We start from the raw sequence: 18,096 nt of genomic DNA, 5'->3' as shown, positions 1-18,096 counted from the left end.
ATAAAGAAGTAGAGATTGCTAAGGCTTCCTGTGTATCTTCAGAGGTAGACCTAGTATTTAGGATTAAGTAGGTAGATGTGAAATATGCATATATTACTGTAAAACTGAGATCTTTAGAAACACATATGGAGACAAGAGAAGAAGGAGGCATATTTCCCCTGACCACAACAAAAGGTACAGCTACAGTACTGCTGTGGGTAGGTGGGAGTAGTAGATCATTGTAGAAGGTCTGAGCTTATTCTCATGTTGGCTTCTACTCTCATTGCACATCCTTCATCCTCCTGTTTGCTTGAAAAGCAAGGTTTACATCTCTGGATGGAAATAAGTGATCAGAGTGCAGCTTTTTCACCCCTTTTGCATATCCAAAGGAGTTTGGTGATGAGAAGGAAAAGATGACCTTCTCCTGAGTTTGGGGTGCTGAGGAGTCCTGGATAGTCAGTGCAGAGCATTTATTTTTGCCTGTGTCATTCAGGCTCCTGATGTTTTTTTAAGGACTCTCTTCCCATTCCCTTTCCTCATGCTGGATTTGGCCTTCACAAGAGGTTCAGAAATCAAGCCCTGCCTTTTTTGGCAAGGGCAGAGTGGTGTTTGCAGAGGGCTGTAGCTGCTCCCTCGCTCAGATGTGTGGTGGGGCTGGGTGGTGTGCTGCACACGTGGCTGCTGTGCCTTGTGCCTGCTCTTCTGCCTCTCATATGCTCCGTGGCAGGTCTGCTCCAGTAACCTGCAGTGAGACAGAAAGATTGCTTAGGGTGCTGTGCAGGCCCACTGAACACCACAGCCTGCTCTGCCAAGCCCTGTTGCCTCACATCTAAGCACGGATAACACAGGTCTAGGCTTATTTTCATGTGTGCCTCTGCATGTGTGGGTTAGGAGTTCATCTTGCTTCTTTATGCTCAGTCATCTGAAAGCCCCATTGCTTCATTTACTTGTGAGAATGAAGGACCGTTGTCAAATGTGCTGTCTGTGATTCTGGAGATGTTTTGTAGCATAAGTAGTTAATCTAGGTATAATCTCTTGTGTGCATGAGTGAGTCTGGAACAACCAGCCAAGAGTATCAAGAAAATGGATTATTTTGCTATTGTGCATTTGTAAGCCATGTAATTATGACTTAAAGTGGTATCCTGCCTGTGTTTGACATGGGAGTGGTGCTTGATTACTCCTGATAGTCTCAAAAAATGTCTAGATATTGCTGGAAAGAATAATGATGATTTTTTATTTTTATTATTCTTTTGGGTACCAACACAGCGTGATCTCTTTTGAGATTTATTTTCTCCTGCTACCCCTTTTACCAGTGCACGTGGGCACATACACATGGGTCAGTAACAAGCAGAGTATTGAGATGTTAAATAACTCAAGTGCCTGTTGATGCTTTGAGCTCACCAGCCCATTTCAGTTGCTGCTTGAAATGTTTCCTGAAAATAACAGTGTAAGTCAGGGTTGCAGTGCTCACTTCATGCTTGTGCCAGGTTTAGTCAGAATTCCTGTAGTCAGCCCCGTCAGAAGCTGTTAGTCCTTTCAAACTCAGCCCACTGATGCTGCAGGTAGGGAAACTGCCTTGCCTGCCCTGCTCAGTGGGTTCTGCAAAGGCAAAAGCTGGATAAACTCTCAGCTCACCTTGCTTGCAGCAGCAGCAAGAAATTCTTGAATGCATTGAAAAGTCTGTACCTTAATGTTTTGGTGATAAAATGAGGTGAAATGGCCAGATGCTTCTTGTGTAAGTAATAGCATGCATGGCTGTGTTGCTTGTTATCTGAATTAAAATTGATTGTATTAAACAGAAATTCCACTGCCTGTCTGTGGACCCATCTTGTCCTGAGTAGTGCTGGATATCCCTTACAGAGTTGAGATGGAAGACCGAAAAATGAAACCTAGTATCATGAGGCAGACGACTTGTACTGTTTGTCTTGAAAGATTTTAGTCTGAGTAGTTTCTAAAGACTTACTGTTTTTCTGGAGAAGTGCCATATAGATCATCATCAGGTCATCTATCCAAAGCTTGTTATTAGCTGTTATTAGCACTTACACGTAGTGGGAGTTCTCCAAGTGTGGGTATGATGTGATGTGGTTTGATCATGTATTACTCTTTCTACCACCTGCATGTAATTAACAAAATAAACAGCCTTGTATGCAAGAAAATACATTTTTGAACTATTGAATACTAACTCAGGATATCCTAGGAATACATCAGAAAGCTGGAAGCACTGTGTGTGAAAACATTTATGTCCTTATGGCATATATCCTTTTGTCCCTTTTTTTTTTTTTTTTTTTTTTTTAATGCTGTGTGTGGTTTGTTTGTCTGTATTACTTTAGTGGTCTGGGTTAGTGGAACCCCACAAGAAATGATTAGCACAATGGAGAGGATGTGAATAGCTTGTGTAAGAGAAGGCTGTGCCAGGAGAGGACAAGAAGTTCTGAACTGGCTTTACTGCCAGCAAAGAGGCTTTGGGAACTCTAACTGCAGTGATTCACTGTTATCTCTAACAGCAGTCATGTGGAAAAGCAAGTATTTACTCAGATTAGGGTTTACAGTAAGCAGTACCCATAGCACAGAAGATGTGGCAATGCATCCTAAGGCAGGGTTAACATCAGTATTTTTTGCTGAGCAAGTTGAAAGTTTTCCTCCCAATCTCTTTTAAGGGTCGTTCTGTTACTTGTTCGGAATAAGCTTTTTAAAAAAAAAAAAAATCGAAAATGTTTATACTAAATAAAGGTATTGGTACTCATCTGGGACAGAGTTAATAGCTTGGATGGTGCTAAATTTTGGACTTGGGGTGAAGAGAGCCTCGATGACAATGTTTTGCATTGACTTACACACCTCGAGGCCTTTTTTGTTCGTCACCCCTCCCTGACAGCAGGTGGGCTAGGGGTGCATGAGGAGTTGGGAGGGCACCACAGAAGTCATGGTCAGCAATAAAAGCTGGGAAAAGAAGGAGGAAAAGGGGCAGTTTGGAATTACAGCATTTGTCTTCCAAGTCACTGTTAGGCCTGACAGAGCCCTGCTTTCCTGGAGATGGTGAGCACCTGCCTGCTGATGGAAGCAGTGGGGTGATGGCTTGTGCTTTCCCTATGTTTAATCTTCACCCTTGAGTTTTTTCACTTCTACACTTCCAGTTCTCTCCCTGATCACACCGGGGGTGTGAGCAAGGGGCTGTGCAGGGCTGAGCTGCCTGCTGGGGTTAGCCCACACTCCTTGTATATTGTTCCCTTTGGCTGCTGTGCCTTTCAGCTCCTGCATTTTCCTGTATCTGTTGAGCTGGCACTTTCCACTCGCTGCTGCTGCTAGGTTTTGGCTTAAAGTGCATCAGGAAAGCCAGAAAGCTGTGGTTGTTCTTGTGAACTCTCCTTCCTCCAGCCCTGCAGGAAAAGATGCTTTGAGGTACATTTACTGATGCTTTGCGCGCATTGTGTTAAGGGGCACGAAGGGAACTTGCCCTGAGACACTGATTTGTACCTTCCGTGTTTCAAATCAGATTGAGATTCTGATCCTTAAGGGAGAGTTAAACTCTGGGTAGTACAGCAGTTGTCAGTGGTTGGTGGCACTTTCAGTTCATGAGATGGAGGTAAATCAGGGCAGGTCATCTCCAGCTGGGTGAAATGACCATTGCTGGAGGCGTTTAGAGTTGGCTGCAAGCCACCTGTTATTCAGTAGCTTGTTTTTGTGATGTGTGCAAGTGAAAGGTTGTGAACAGGGCTCCACCTCTTGGTAATAAATTCCCTAAAGCTGTATGTGCAGCAGGAGTTTTGAAATCTGACTGGTTTCTGTGTCTTGAAGTGTTCAGATCGAGGTCTTCCAGGATCTTGCTTGATGGGAGGTGCTGCTCCAGTCCAAGGGATGGCTCTAGAAATCACCACACGTGTGAAGTGGAAAAGTGATGTTGTGCTACAAGAAAGGCCATAAATTCTTCACAAAAGAAGTGTTACTGAGAAAAACCAGCCGAATCAGCTCCTACTTGGTGCTTCCTAACCCTCCTCAGTTGACAAAACACTATACTGGGCTAGGGTGTTGGTCTCTTCTGAAAGAAAACAATGGTGAAAGGGCTGTTTTGAACACAGATTGGTTCCTGATCAGATTCAGCTCGTTCTGAGCGTGCATGTGACCTATTTAAATTGGCTCTGCCACTGATGAATTCTTGTGGAACAATGCTTTGAAATATTTAGCATGGGCTTTTCCTTTTTGTTTTGTGGTTGTGCTGCTGCAGGTTATAGCTGGTTATGAGTTTGCTCAGCAATTCAGTTAGCAAGTGAGTGTGAGCTGCTGTAAGCTTGGTGCCAGAGCTGGCTCAGGTGTTCAGCAGTCCTCAGATCAGTAAGGAATCTGGTCCTCCAAGGGCTTTGGATTTGCTTGAGCTGCTGAAATAAGTCTCTAGTCACACCAGAACAGATTGGCTGCATGAATACCCTGAGGAGGGTGATCATTTGGATGAATCAATGTCATCTATCTTCTTGCTCTGTTAAGTGGTAGGATTTTATTTAACAGGGTTTAATTCGTGTCTCTCTGTATACAGGAAAAAATCCTGTGCTCTCCTTTCAGGCTGGTGAAAATACCAATACTTGGCAAGAGATGGACATGTTTCTGGTTCAGGAATGACGACAGGTGGGAGTGACTGTTCATGGAATGCTCCTAAAACATTGGATGGTTCAAAGTACAGCTTTTGCAGATATTTTGTGTTGTGTATAGACTGAGTTGGTTGCAGCTTTGTGGATTGATTACTGTAAAAGGGTCAGAAAAAGCAGCTTCCTATGTCTGATATGTAGGCTTTGCACTATATCTCATGAAATTTGTGTACCTACATCCTAAATTCTACTGCCTAGTTTGTTTTGGAAATTGGTAGTTCCCATGATGCTATTGATAGATTTTTGTCAAAAAGATGTTGCATGCCATCAACAGTTGGCAACATGGCTGGTATTTTTAACATAGTTTCACTTGAGATAGTATTAATAACCAAAAAAAGAAGAAAGCCTGGAGGGAAGCTTTGTTCCAGCCAGCAGTATGTCAGTCCCTACTGTCCACTCCATGAGTTTGAGTTTTGCTGTTGTTTGGTTGTGGTTTTTTGTCTACAACTTCTGATCCTTAATACTCTCATTTCCTTAGTAGTTGTGACAGTTTTAGTGGATTGCTATAGCAATTTTAGGAAATGCTTGTGATGGTGAGATGCTTTTTTTATTCTCTCTGCCATGTGTTGAGATGTCTACCCAGCTTCTCTCAGATCTTTAGTTAAGATCTTGATTCCCTATTTGTGGGAAAAACCTGGTGTATTTCAAGGAGACTTTTCTGTCTTTTCTGCCTTTCTGTAATCTCCCATGTTCTGGCCTCTTTCCTTGTGCCCAGAAAATAATGTGCTGTGTTTGTTAGTGACTGTTAGTATTGCAAGATTAGAGGTAGATACAGCTGCCATCAGCTTGTTATAAATGATAAGAAGCCAATTCAAAATAACAGAATTTATTTAGCAAATTAAAAAACAAAAACAAAAACAAAAACGCACAAACAAAAAAAAATTAAAAAGCCACAATAAATTCGGACAACATCGATCGAATGCTGGGTGGGCAGAGTGACAGTAACAACGGTACCATGCAACCTCAGCCGCACACCACTGAGTCTCCGGTGCGCGGTTTTTAAAGAGTTTATTTGTCCTGAGGCTAAGTCCATTGAGAGTCCAAATATTCATGTATTTCTTTATTTCTAAGCGAGGTCTTGAAAGGGATTCCCCATAAGTATGAAAAGAGGATTCCGGAGTCTTCCCGGATCTCGTCTTTGGGGTGTTGATTTGATCATTCTCCGGATCCCCCATCAAGATTGATATCAGTTGTGGAGCAGCTGTGAAGTGGAGGCCCATCATTGATGAATGGGCCATCTCCAGTCCAGCCATGTCATTTCTGTTGCAAATGTTGTGGTTTTACAGCTTGCACCACAGGTCTTGGAATCTCAGAGATGCCCTGGAGTAGCTTTTTAATAGACCAAATCTTTGATAGACGAATTTATCCATTACATTTACCACAAGCTGTTCCAGTTACCCTTTGCACTTAGAGCAGCTTTACTTAACTTGGCCCCTTTGGGTTCTCCACTCTTTTGGTTTGGCTTTGTCAACAAGAACTGTTTACCTGGATTTGAACACTTGCAAACTTACTTGGGCATGGAAGGAAAACCACTTCAGGGCTGTTGAGCAGAAAAATGTGATGTGGGGTTTGGAAAGTACCTGAGCTGCAGATCAGTGTTCCAGCCTGCAGCTTAGGCAGGGAAGTGTTGCTTTGTGATCCCCAGGGAAAAGTACTAGAAGTAACTAGAAGTTACTTGCCTCAGGACTGAGTATCTGCCCAAACCTGACATATGACTGATGCTGTAATAGGAGCATGAAGCTGTACAGCTACACTGCTTACTTGTCTGTAGTCTCATCACCTTTACAAGCATCTCTGTTTTATGAGATGAGAGAGTTGAGAGAGTGACATAGCAGTGAAATTATTTCCTCAGGACTGAACAAGAAATTTGTGGCCTGTCTGGCAAGGGAGCTCAAGCATTTTTTCTGTTTCTCATGCTTATTCTTCATTTCTGGTTAAAGCATGGGCTTTGGAAGTAAATCTCAGTGTAGGTTCTTTTGCTGCTCCTTGGCAGAGCAATGAGCAGCTCTGCATCATATGGAGGAGAACATGCCAAAAACTGACCCTGCAGTGTGGGAGGAGAAGGAGGTACCAAAGTTTGTTGACTCTGGAGACTTATTTTGAAGTCCTGTCGGAGTAGGTGTACGGAGTGCTGAGATACATGGATGTTATTGTCTGCTTTGACAGCTTAGCCACAGCCTGCTCAAGACTTCTCAATGAAACTGCTTTCCTTTCGCTTGGGGTGACAAGATGCTATTTCCCCCCTCATTGTTGAGTCAGGCAGAGCTTAGCTGAACGTGCAGAGGCCAGGAGAAAGTGAATGTTGCATTAGCAGATGCTTGTCTCTGCCTGGGGAGTGAAGGCTTGCAGCAGCATGGTGGCAGGAGGTGGTAGGTGTTCATGGGCTGGTGTCACAGCTGTGCTTGCTGATTCCTGGAGCCGCAGGGTGCTGCAGGACCGCCTGTGTTACTGGAGACAGGAAGCTCTCTTTCCTCCAGCAGCCTGGGTTACTTGACAAGATTGGCAACCTGGGGAGATGCTGTGGCAGCAGCTAAAAGCTGTTCTGGTGAATTGGCATTTGAGAGTGAAATTAAACTCTTCTGTCCTCCTTCAAGGCAATGGAATTTACTTTTTGTTGCTTTGAAACTTAGATGTCAAGATTGGTTGATGTGACTCTGTTTAGTCATCATTTCTGTAGCTGGTGTTGCTTTGTGTCCTGTGTAAATGCCTGGAGTGCAGACATCAAGGTCGTGGTGACAGGGGGGCTGGACACATGTGGCTTTTTCATACTTGGGTGGTGGTGTCCTTATGAAGTACACCATGCTTTGCTCCTGGGTGGGACTGCTGGTGTGGGTTCTACTTTTCTGTGAAGGCTAAATGATGTGGAGGAATTCTTTGTGTGGAAATTCTGCCCAGCATCTGGGTGCTTTAACAGCTCTCTTGCAGTTTTAGAGGAACGATTTTGGCATGTCTACTGTCTATTAAGGCAGGAAGGGTGAGGTTTCTCCATCAGGTGTTTTATCCACAGTGAAGAAATGGTCTCTGGGGACATAAGTGCCTGTAGTTGCAGTTGGGGACCGTAACTTTGTTCTGCCTTTGTGGGATGTTTTGTAGGGATCTGGCTGCTGTTTTTTCATGCTGATTGTACAGAGCAACTGCTTTGTGGGGGAAAGAACTAAATGTCATGGAACTGTAGTTGAGAATGCTGTCAACAGGAGATGTTTCGCAAGACACTTGACATTGAGTAAGAGTATTTGTTAATGAAAGCACCGATTCTCAAGTGTATATTGTTTTTGTGACTTACAACCCTTAACCATTAGAAAAAAAACACATCCTCCTTTCTAATGAAACTTCTGGGCTGCTGGGGAGACCAGAGTGAAGATATTGAACACTAAATTTTCTGTCATTAGTCAAGACCTTTAAGCCATAAGTAACTTCATTTATAAATTGTATACACGGCTGTATTACCACGTGTCTTTAAGATAAGCAAAGCAAGTTATTAATTAATAACCTGATGATTAGCCATTTCAAGAGGAGGGGAGTAACACTTTCTCTGGTGTATGTTGGGAACTGTAGCAGCCCTGAGCCTCTAGTATTTAGCAATCTGATGAAAGTTTCCATGTGGGCTGTGTTAGTGCTGGTGGAAATAAGATGCCTGTGATTACAGTGTTAGCTGTTTGCTTTCTTGGTTTGTTAAGTGTCCTAGTGATCAAATTGAGTTGAATGCAGGGGAATTGAGTTTATTTTGGTTTTATTTTCACAGTCTTAACTAACAGAACATTTTCATTGTATCCAAGATCTCAGTAGAAACAGTGGTCTGCAAAGAAATTTTAATTATCTGTGTGTTAGTTAGTGTAAAACTTTGGTGCACAGAAGGATTTCTTTGTGATATGCTACCAAACCAAATGGTCAACCATATTTCTCCATAAAAAATATAGAATATAAACAATTCTTGCCCATTTTTTTTTAATCACTGTGAGGCAAGTATAAGCAACCAGGGAGTAAAAGTAAAAGTAGGAAAAGATGACTTCAGCTTTAAAAGACATTGATCTCCAGGTACTGGCAGCTTAGGCCCTGTTGGATTCATACAGATGCAGTTACCACACACTTTGGAGGGCTCAAAGAAAGTGAAAGGATTTTGCAGGTTTTGAACAGATCTTCCCAGGCCTGAGGGACAGCATTTAGGAGGTGATGCTACAATTTGGATTTGAAAAGTTTTATATGAGACCAATGCTATAATGTGACTGGGGACAAGAGTCTCCTCATACTGAAACAGGGATGGATGCTTGGTGTCATTTCCACTTCACGGAAGGAAGCAGTGATCTTGCAAATGTGATGTCCCACTCTTGTTAGTGTGACCCTTGGAGCAGCTTGGTTCCCGGGAGCTGCAGTACTTACTGCTCTGATGCTGTCCATCTGTCCAGAGCAAGAGGGACACCACGACAATGAAGGCCAAGGTACAAACTGGAAGATTTAGTCCAGTGTCAGCTGAACCGGTGACTGGAAACTCTGTAGGACTTGACCTGGGAAGAGTTCAAAGTCAGAGGTGCTGCACAGGAGTTGAGTTGGAGAGACGTGGCGGGTCCCTGGTGGTAAAAGCAGTTGTGGAGAGCTCTGACCTCTGCTTTAGTCCCATTTGTGTGAGCTGACAACTTAGCATTGACAGAGGTGTCAGACAGAGGCTGGTCTTTGAACATTAGGAGACAGATCCTGAGCAGAGACGCAGATCTGAGTAGGCAGGGCAGTAATGGGAGCTTGAACTTGTTTTGCAGATCAGATCTCAGAGGCGAGGTACTGAGGAAAGAGAGACCTGAGAATAGAGAGAGCACTGGTGAAGAATGAAGATCCATGACTGGAAAAATAAGAAAAGATTAGTAAGTAAGGTTAGTAAGTTAGTAAGAATATGAGTGTCTTCTCCTATTTCAAGAGTAGGAGGATTGTCTGGAAAGGAAGGTGTGGATGGAAAGTTTTCATTGCAGTGTGAGGGTTGAAAATGGAGCTGCAGAGAGTTATTGTAGTTGCAGTAAAACTGCTCAAACAACACTAGAGAGTTAAAAGAAATGGCTGAAGAGGTACAGGTGGATTTTTTTTTCAGATTATTTTGATGATAGGTGAGAAAAACCCATTTTTCTGCTGAAAAGAATAAAAGCAGCTGAAAGCTAGATGAGCTGTTCAGAAGGAATTACTGGGGTTAAGGGCAGTTGGACAGGATGATGGGATCAAGGAGAATGCATGGGAGAAGAGCAAATATTTATTTTTGCCCTGTGTACCTTGCTGACCTTCCCTTCCTAAAGCACTCTTCTTTCTCAGACAGTTTCCTGTGATAATTTTTTCCTCTTGAGAGGAGCTAAGGCTGAGTAAGCTTGAGGAATAGAGCAGTGTGTAAGTGTGACTGAAATATGACTCAAAATTCAACTTTCTCCAACTGGAATATTTAAATAGGTGGAGGAGCTGGAAGGTGGATGTAATCCTGGTAAATGTGGAAAGAGGAGGAAAAGAACTAGAGATGGTCCATGTGGATTTTATCGTGACAGAGGAGGCCAAAGAGTTTAAGGAAGTGGGAACAGCCACCATATCAGTAAAAGTATGGAATTAGAGGGCTGAGGGTGAACAACTGACAAATCTTGTGGCCTCTCTACCAAACAGTCAGATTATGATTTAAGGAGCCTATGTCTCATGCTGTAAGGCAACAGAAGCAGGAAGAATATTTATGAAGCAGTGAAAGAGGCAGAGGGGAGAAAATCAAAGAACATGAAATTGAGCCAACAATAGGACAGATGAAAATTAAACTTGATAGAAAAATCTTGTACAGGATTACATAGTTCCTTCCTTCCCAGACGACGGAAGAGAAAGAGAGAAGTCTTTTTTTTTTTTTTTTTTTTTTTTTTCTCTCCACTACAGATCTAGTGAGTTAGAACAGTGACTTCTTCAGATTAGGCAGATCTGTGCTACCCACTGCCTGTGTGTGGCAAGGAGTTCTCTGTACCATGTACAAGCAGACAATGTCTGTGCAGACTCTTTTCTTCCTACACAAATACTGAGGGCATCTTGCTTGTTTTATGCTTGAAAGGGAGTTTTGTTCTGTGGTTTGGACTTAATACAATGGATTTTATTTTATTTTTCTTTTCTACACCATTAGCTGGAAAAAATACATAAAGCACAGCAGCTCGCAGTTCATTTAATTTGATTGCTAGAAGTCTTTGTATGTTCCAAATAAACATTGGTAGTTGTTTTACAAAAGAATATTTTTTGGCCCATAGTCAGGGTATGTACAAGAGAAAGGAAGCTCTGATAGAGCCTCATGATGAAAATTCACCACCCCTGCTCTCCACGCCCTTGGTGTGCTTTTTCTCTTGGAAATGAGAGCAGTGATGATAGAGAATCTGAGGTATCAAGAGATAACCTGATGGGACTGAGGAGTCAGTGAGTTTTGGAAGTAAACAGTGTGGACTCTGAACAGCAGAAATAATGAATGGTGGTTTCTTCTGGTTTTGATTCTTGCAATTACTGTGATGTGCTCAATTCTCCCACTGCTGCTTGCATGCTCATTCACGTTTGCTGTCCAACTTCTGGAGGCTGCTGAGCTGGTTGCTCTCACTAAAAACTCAAACCTCATGATTGGAGGACTAATGTAGGTGGGTTTTTCTTTCTTTTTATCTAAACAAGTCTTCGACTTGCATCTTTCTGTTTGGTGTGCATACTTTGAGCTACTTTATTTAAAGCTGAGGAACAAATCAGCTGGAGTACTGATGGAGCAGGAAGGTTTGTTCTCCTGTTCTAACAAGGGGATTTAAGGTACTGGAGCCCAAAACTTAGAATCCTATGAACAGAAGTAGATAGATTGCTGTTACCATTTTTATGCTGAAAATCATGATTTAATAAAATTCAAAACTTATATTTGAAGTACCAGGAGCACACAAGTGCATCCACCCACAATGACTTGACAAGATCTTTGCTTTCACGTGGATGTGACATGAACCTTGATTGCCATTCTCTTGTGATGTCACAAGATCATGCTTTGATTTTCTACATCAACCTGAATGAATGTAGAGATGTATCTGCTTAAATCTGGATAGAGATAGTGTATTGGCAGTTTAGAAGGTGCCAGATAAAGAATGACAACACATTTCAACACATTTTCCAAATCATGATGAATTTTACTTACTTTTTAGGAAAACTACCAGTACAAGCACAATATTAACCTTGATTACCTTAAAATTGGAGGGTGGTTGTGGTCTGCTTGCTGTTTTGACTGTGCATAAGGTAGAAAAAAAATTTAAACTACTTTCATGCTTGTAAACTATAACTGGGTGATCATCTGTGAGACCTTGCACATACAGACCTTGGAGCATGACAGAGTAGATGGCATAGCTGGGAGCTCGAGAAGTTTGCTCCTCAGCTTTCTGGAAGTGTGCTTTTGTTTTACCTACAGCTAGGAAAAGCTGGAGATATGAAACAAGATGTGTGCCAGAGAGGAAGCTGAGTAATAGCTGGGTCATGTTGTTAGTTCCTCTGATGAGGCTTAATTATTACAATGCCTGCTGTCTGCTGGTACAAAAAAGTTTTAAACTCATCCTTTGCACTATAGAATTGACTTCCACGAAGTGTTGTAGAGGAAACATCTGTGAGTGGAAAACATCCTGTCACAGATAATGCAAGGAAGGAGAAGTGAATATATACTTGGCCTGCTCTATACTTGTGTGATTGCAGGTATAATGCAAAGTCTGTGCAATCACCTGATGCAGGAGTTATTGGTGCCTCTTCTCTTCTGCTCTTCTAGGCAGTGTGATGTGAACTTCCTGATTCTCCAAGCAGCACTGATGTATCTTGTTCTCCTCCTTTCTTCTCTTTGCCTTTGCCCTGCAGTCCAAGTATCAGCAGTAGAGGTCATCACCCCAGAGGAGATGTTTGTGGAGAACGGGACGGATGCAAAGCTCCCATGCACGTTCACGTCCCTCGAAGTGATCAGCAGCGCAGCGTCTGTTTCCTGGAGCTTCCAGCCAGAGGGAGCAGCCACTCGGATCTCAGTAAGCAGTGCCTGGGAGGGGAGGCTGGCATAGATGAGCAGGGGTCTTCTAGTTGGTTCTAAGGAGCAAGCAGATATGGATTGGACCATCCTTCGTGTGCCTTATGTCCAACACTGAGATTTTTAGGGGGCTTTTTTAGAGTTACATGAAAATACTTGCTGTCTGCTAGATCTCTGCCAGGACTGGGGTGTGCAATGACCACAAAATACACTAGTTACTCTGTTAGTCTTAAAAGAGGGGTGTGGAATGGAAGCTGTATGTATGAAGTAAATGGGCACCTAGGAGTCTTGTAAATCCTCTATCCTTTTGAATTTGACTGAATATAGCAGTGACAGAATTTGAATTACCACTATAATTGCAGTGTTACATTGTGTACTGTGCATGTTGTTTATTTTGCTTTTGTACTGTATAGTCTCTGTTTGGAAGGTTTAAAGTAAGACTGGTCTCCCTGGTTTCAAAACAGAATTGAATAGCTCAAATCAGTAAGCAGTTACATCCTCATACTGTAGTTACTTAACAAGTGAAAAATCAGGCTAGCAAGGAACTTGGGCAAATAACGTTTGTCATTTCTCAGTTCCTGTATGTTGGGTACAAGTGGGCTCAGATCCTTTGGATGTAGATCTTCAAAGAAATTGTTTTGCTAGGTTGATTGCTCTCCTCTTCCTCCTCTTCCTCCTCTTCCTCCTCTTCCTCCTCTTCCTCCTCTTCCTCCTCTTCCTCCTCTTCCTCCTCTTCCTCCTCTTCCTCCTCAGAATTTAGACCAAGCAGGACAAGGGACTCTGGGACAGCTTTGAAGATGTGGAGACAGCAGGTTACTCAGCCTGTTTCTGTTTGTCTCCTTCCCTCTGCTGCAGACATGAGCTCATTTAAACTCTAGGAATTTTTCACTGCTCGGAGCAGAGATGGTCAAAACCAGCATGTGAGCATCCTGCTCAGTATATAGAGCTCTGAAGAACAAGCTTCTGAATTCTCAGTGAAATAAATATTTAGTTTTGAAGAGGGAGCTCTTCCCATTGGGATTCCAAAGCAGCAGTTGGGCACAAGCTTACGGAAGTAGGGCACGTTTCCTGCCAGTGTTGAACAGGATGGGTGAAGAGAAGCCATCTGTCTGTGTGTTTTCCGCTCCCATATATCCTGGTTTGCCATTCCCTTTCTGCATCACTCTTCAGTTGTAGGAATACAGCTTCAGCACATAGCATTTTTTTTGGAATTGAAGTCAGTTCAGATGTTCCACCTGGATGTAGCTATCAGCACCACCGTAAGCAAAGGATGGCTTGAGTCACTTAGCTTGTGTTTCAGGACATATTTTGTGATTTCTCCTCCCCCAAGTGAGGACATCTGGAGAGCTGAGGAATCTGCCTCTGGCCTTCTAGACTTCCAGTGAGATGACTTCCCCTGTGCACAGGGGTGTGGTAGTGCAGTGCTGCTGTGTTAAAGCTTACAATCCAGCTGGAAAAGCTGCAGACTGATGCAGAGTCCCTCCAAAATGTTGACAGCTGCCTCTGTGCTTGCCAGTGCTCTACCACGGGAAATACTTTGTTAAATGTGTGTTAATCTGTAGACAACAAATAAGATTGACTGCAGCAGGACAGATGGCCATGATCTGGACAAGGTTTGTGCTGCCAAGTGATAAGGCCTGATATTCAGAGTGCAGATCTGTTAGAGAGGGTGTGGAATAGCAAGTCTGAGATCAAGGGCAGGAAAAGGAAAAGGGTTAGGAGGTGACTTGAGTGGAAATATGACTATCTTGTAGGCAGTCTGTTCTGTGGCAGAGAAATTGCCTTGTAAATAAGGCAGGAGAAACAGGAAGCTGGAATATTGTCCTAAATTTCTTTCACTGTTCTCTGGAGACTGAACTGAAGGGAATTCAGGTTGATTCTTGATTAGGTTTGTCTTGCTGTCTTGCAGGATATCCAATTAAGAAAGAATGTGTTCCTGCAATTTGCCTGAAGCCTTGATGCCTCTCTTAGGGCATCCCATGTATTTGAAAGCAGAGTTGTCCTGCAGAAGTCTGTGCACTTCTACTGCTGTAAATTCCAATCCTGGGCAGGTATAGTTAGGAAATACTCAGTTCCTCCTTAGTCTGTACTAAAGAGGTTTATTCTTCAAAGATTTTTGGTCATGTATAGGGAATGCAGAGCCAATGTGCAGCTTAGTCACTTAAAAACTGGGAAACAGTTATATTTAGTTACCTGAAGGTTTCTGGAAAACAGCTAGATATACTCTAGATTGGTCATGGGATTTTCTGAGGGGGTGGAAGGAAGGGAGGGTATTGCATGTTAATTTAGCTGTGCTTTAGTTGCAAGTAACACACAGCAAAACACAAGATAGGAAACTTGGTTTTTCTGCTAGGATGCAGGCAGCTTCCTGTGCCTGAAAGACAGATGCCTTTGTTCCAGGACTGTTCTCTCCTGTAATTATTCCCAGGTTACCAGGTTGTTTTCTTTTCCCCCACCTTCTTGTCTGCAAAGCTCTGTCCCCTACAAAACAGAAAAAAGAAAACCCCAGCCAATCCAACCGCAAAACAAAACCAACAGAAAACTGAAATTTGCAGTGTCTTGTGCTGGTCTGGTGGAGGTACAGGCATGGTTATGTGACCAAGAGGCAACAAGGCAGACTGAAGTGGTGAGGCAGGAGGAGAAGAACCACAGCTACTGGGCTGTGTCTAGCACAGGTGGCTATGGGAGAATGCTGTAATAGTGAGAGAAGCACGGTGGCTCCATACTTGCTAATTGGATTGTTCTTATATCCTCTTTTCCTTGACTGCAGTTTTTCTATTACTCAAATGGGAAGTCATACCCTGGAAAGGACATCCCATTTAAAGACAGGATCACTTGGGCTGGAGATCTAAACAAGAAAGATGCTTCTATCACTATATCAAACATGCAGTTCCGGGACAACGGCACGTACATTTGTGATGTCAAGAACCCACCTGACATTGTTGTCAAACCAGGAGAAATCCGAGTTAGAGTTGTGGAGAAAGGTATTCATTCACCCTATATGATTTTTTTTCTTCTCACTTGTTTGCTTTTCCCCTCCATTCCTTGTCTAAATCACTTTTATTGGGGGTGGGGGAGTAGCCTGGAGGGAACAACTGTTTTTTAAATTTTCTTCTTCTAGGTCCTAATAATGGAGTCAGTATCTGTCAGCTGTTTAAAAACTGTATGTCATACCCTTTTCCTCTATTCCCACTAATTCTTGTGGTTTAAACAATTATTAGGAAAAGCTGATGGAAGGCTTGATGAAAACACATCTTCTCATTTTGAAGTCCTATGAATATATTTCCTCCATTATGCTGCATCAGGGGTTAGGGTGATTTATGAAATCTGGGGCAAGGAGAAAAAGTAGCAGACTTTTCTTTTTGAAACCCTTCTGGTATATTTAATGGAATGCAAAACTCTAAATCTGGTCCAAACATACAGAAAGCGGAATGCTACTGTGTTCCATGCAAAGGTGTTTGTGTTGATTGTCTCTTTTACTCAGGTGTTCTTAAAGAATCTGTGGTGGCTCTTACAAACTTCAGGGCCTAGCTACTTGCAGTAGTCACATGAGGATTCTGGTTAGCATTTGGTAACATCTGTCACAGTTCAAGAGCACTAAGATTCTGTTTGTCAGTTTGGCTCTTTATTTCCCTTGATCATCCAAAACATTTGATTGTTCTACCTCAGCTGGAGGTCAGCCAATATGTGGTGTTTTTCCTACAATGAAATGATTGTTACAGTAATTGAATTTCCAGATTTATGATCTAGGAAGGACAAGAGCAAATGTTGAATTCATAAATGGCTGTGCTGATGCAGCTGTTCCATTAGTGTTAATATGTTAGGGAAGATATCTGTCTGTGTGTCCTAACTGGAATGATACTGCTGCCACAGCAGGTGTCTACCCCTGCTCACGAGGTCATTCCATGATCTTATGAAGGCAAGGCCTCTATCTAATTTCTCTCTTCCTGGAGCAGTTTGGGTTGGGTGGGACCAGGCAACCCAATGGCTGGAGGTCCAGCCATCACTTAGAACTTCCTGTTTGTTGGAAGTTTGAAGCCTGTGTAAAATAGGGTCTGTTTGGTTTCTCACAATGATAGCCACCATGAAGAAGCAGTAAAGCAGATGCTGGTTTGGCAAAGTCAGGCTGTCTTGGAAAAGCCTTTCCAGATTTTAACCCAGATTAAGCAACTAAAGACTGACTTCAGTACACTAATTCAGCTGATATTTTTCAACAGACTTGCATGCTGGCTTCTCCATACTGGGGCATCTGGAAGAAAATCTGTCTGATTCTGAATGGGGCCCTGTATTTGAAATACTTCTCAGCGTTGGAAAAAGTGCCACACCACTTGTCTTCAGATTCTTAGGAAGACTGAAAATGGGTTTTCAAGCTTTTCTAATAGGTTGTAACTCATCCGAAACTGAGCTGGAGCAAGTTTTTCAATTGGAATAAGTACATGATGGCACTTGTGCATATTGGTTTTTTACTATGTATGCATCTAATGGTTCTGAATCATATGTCTAGTGTTGTCAACTGTTGAAAGCCTCATTCATTCTTTGTAAATTCAAATGATCTCACAGATGATAGGTTAGCTTTAGGTTTTGGATTAAGCATTTTATAAGTTCCACGGTGGCCTAATTTTTAAAAATTTCCAAACTAACCAAGCAGATTTTCACTACAGTATCTACATGGTGTTTGCACAAACAGCTCTATCAAGTGTGTTGGAAGAATTCTACTGGCAGGGATGAAAAGCAAGACTGCTTTTTCAGAAGACTCTCTGAATCTGGAAAGAACTACCATTTAAAGCCTAAACAACAGATAGGGAATTCAAAGCTCTTACATTAGGCTGATGCTGCTTGTAACAGGAAGATGCTTAACACTTTGTTCAGGACAGCTTGTGTTACCTGGAGGTGATTGATCTTTGATCTGAACACACGGGGGGGGGGGAAATTAGAATGGTATGAAAATCTTTACGCTTAGGAGCAATGGAAAACTTTACCTTCCTGCCTCTTCCATAAAAATGACACTGACATGGTCTCAAGGAAATGGAAATTGCTCTGAATTTCAGTAATAAACAGTGAAAAGTGTTCTTTGAATGGCTGGCTTTTTGGTTTGTGTTGAGCTTTTAACTTAAATATTGGCTTTCAGAGCTGGTGTTTGGTTATGTAGCTGGGACTGCCTTTCACAGTGAAGTCGTTGGCTGCTCTGGAAGTGCTTATGAGGAATTTGTGTAACTGCAGAATGCTGGAAAATATTGGGACCGTTTTCTGAAAAGCAATAAAGCCATGCTCTTAGTTTCACTTGAAAACACTAGCATTTTTTAAATAGTCTTAAAAACGTTTGCTAACAGGATTTAACTGCTGTCCGTCACTCAGATTCAACCAACCAAAAAAACCCTCATGAGTCAAAGAAATGACAGGACTACCAGAGTTCTAATATCATTCTTCAGCAGATAATCTGCACTATAGTTTTGGATTGTCACTTACTTCCTTCCTCTA

At 42.4% G+C, this 18,096-nt stretch overlaps 1 protein-coding gene across 6 annotated transcripts in view; it reads left to right on the top strand.

Annotated features, from left to right (window-relative positions):
* MPZL1 (myelin protein zero like 1) overlaps positions 1–18,096 on the top strand; it is a 32,541-nt gene that overhangs the window by 1,448 nt on the left and 12,997 nt on the right. For 4 of the 6 annotated variants that reach the window (XM_066340867.1, XM_066340863.1, XM_066340866.1 and 1 more), the window contains exons 2-3: positions 12,459–12,619; positions 15,389–15,602. In XM_066340867.1, coding sequence (XP_066196964.1) covers positions 12,459–12,619; positions 15,389–15,602 — 375 coding nt within the window. Of the gene's footprint in view, positions 1–12,292; positions 12,620–15,388; positions 15,603–16,835; positions 17,695–18,096 lie in introns of those variants that run through there. The other 2 variants (XM_066340864.1, XM_066340862.1) reach the window with 2 other exon arrangements.

This window comes from Sylvia atricapilla, chromosome 2 (genome assembly GCF_009819655.1).
Source record: "Sylvia atricapilla isolate bSylAtr1 chromosome 2, bSylAtr1.pri, whole genome shotgun sequence".
Taxonomy (NCBI): Eukaryota; Metazoa; Chordata; class Aves; order Passeriformes; family Sylviidae; genus Sylvia; species Sylvia atricapilla.
This window is presented reverse-complemented; position numbering and strand designations above follow the sequence as displayed.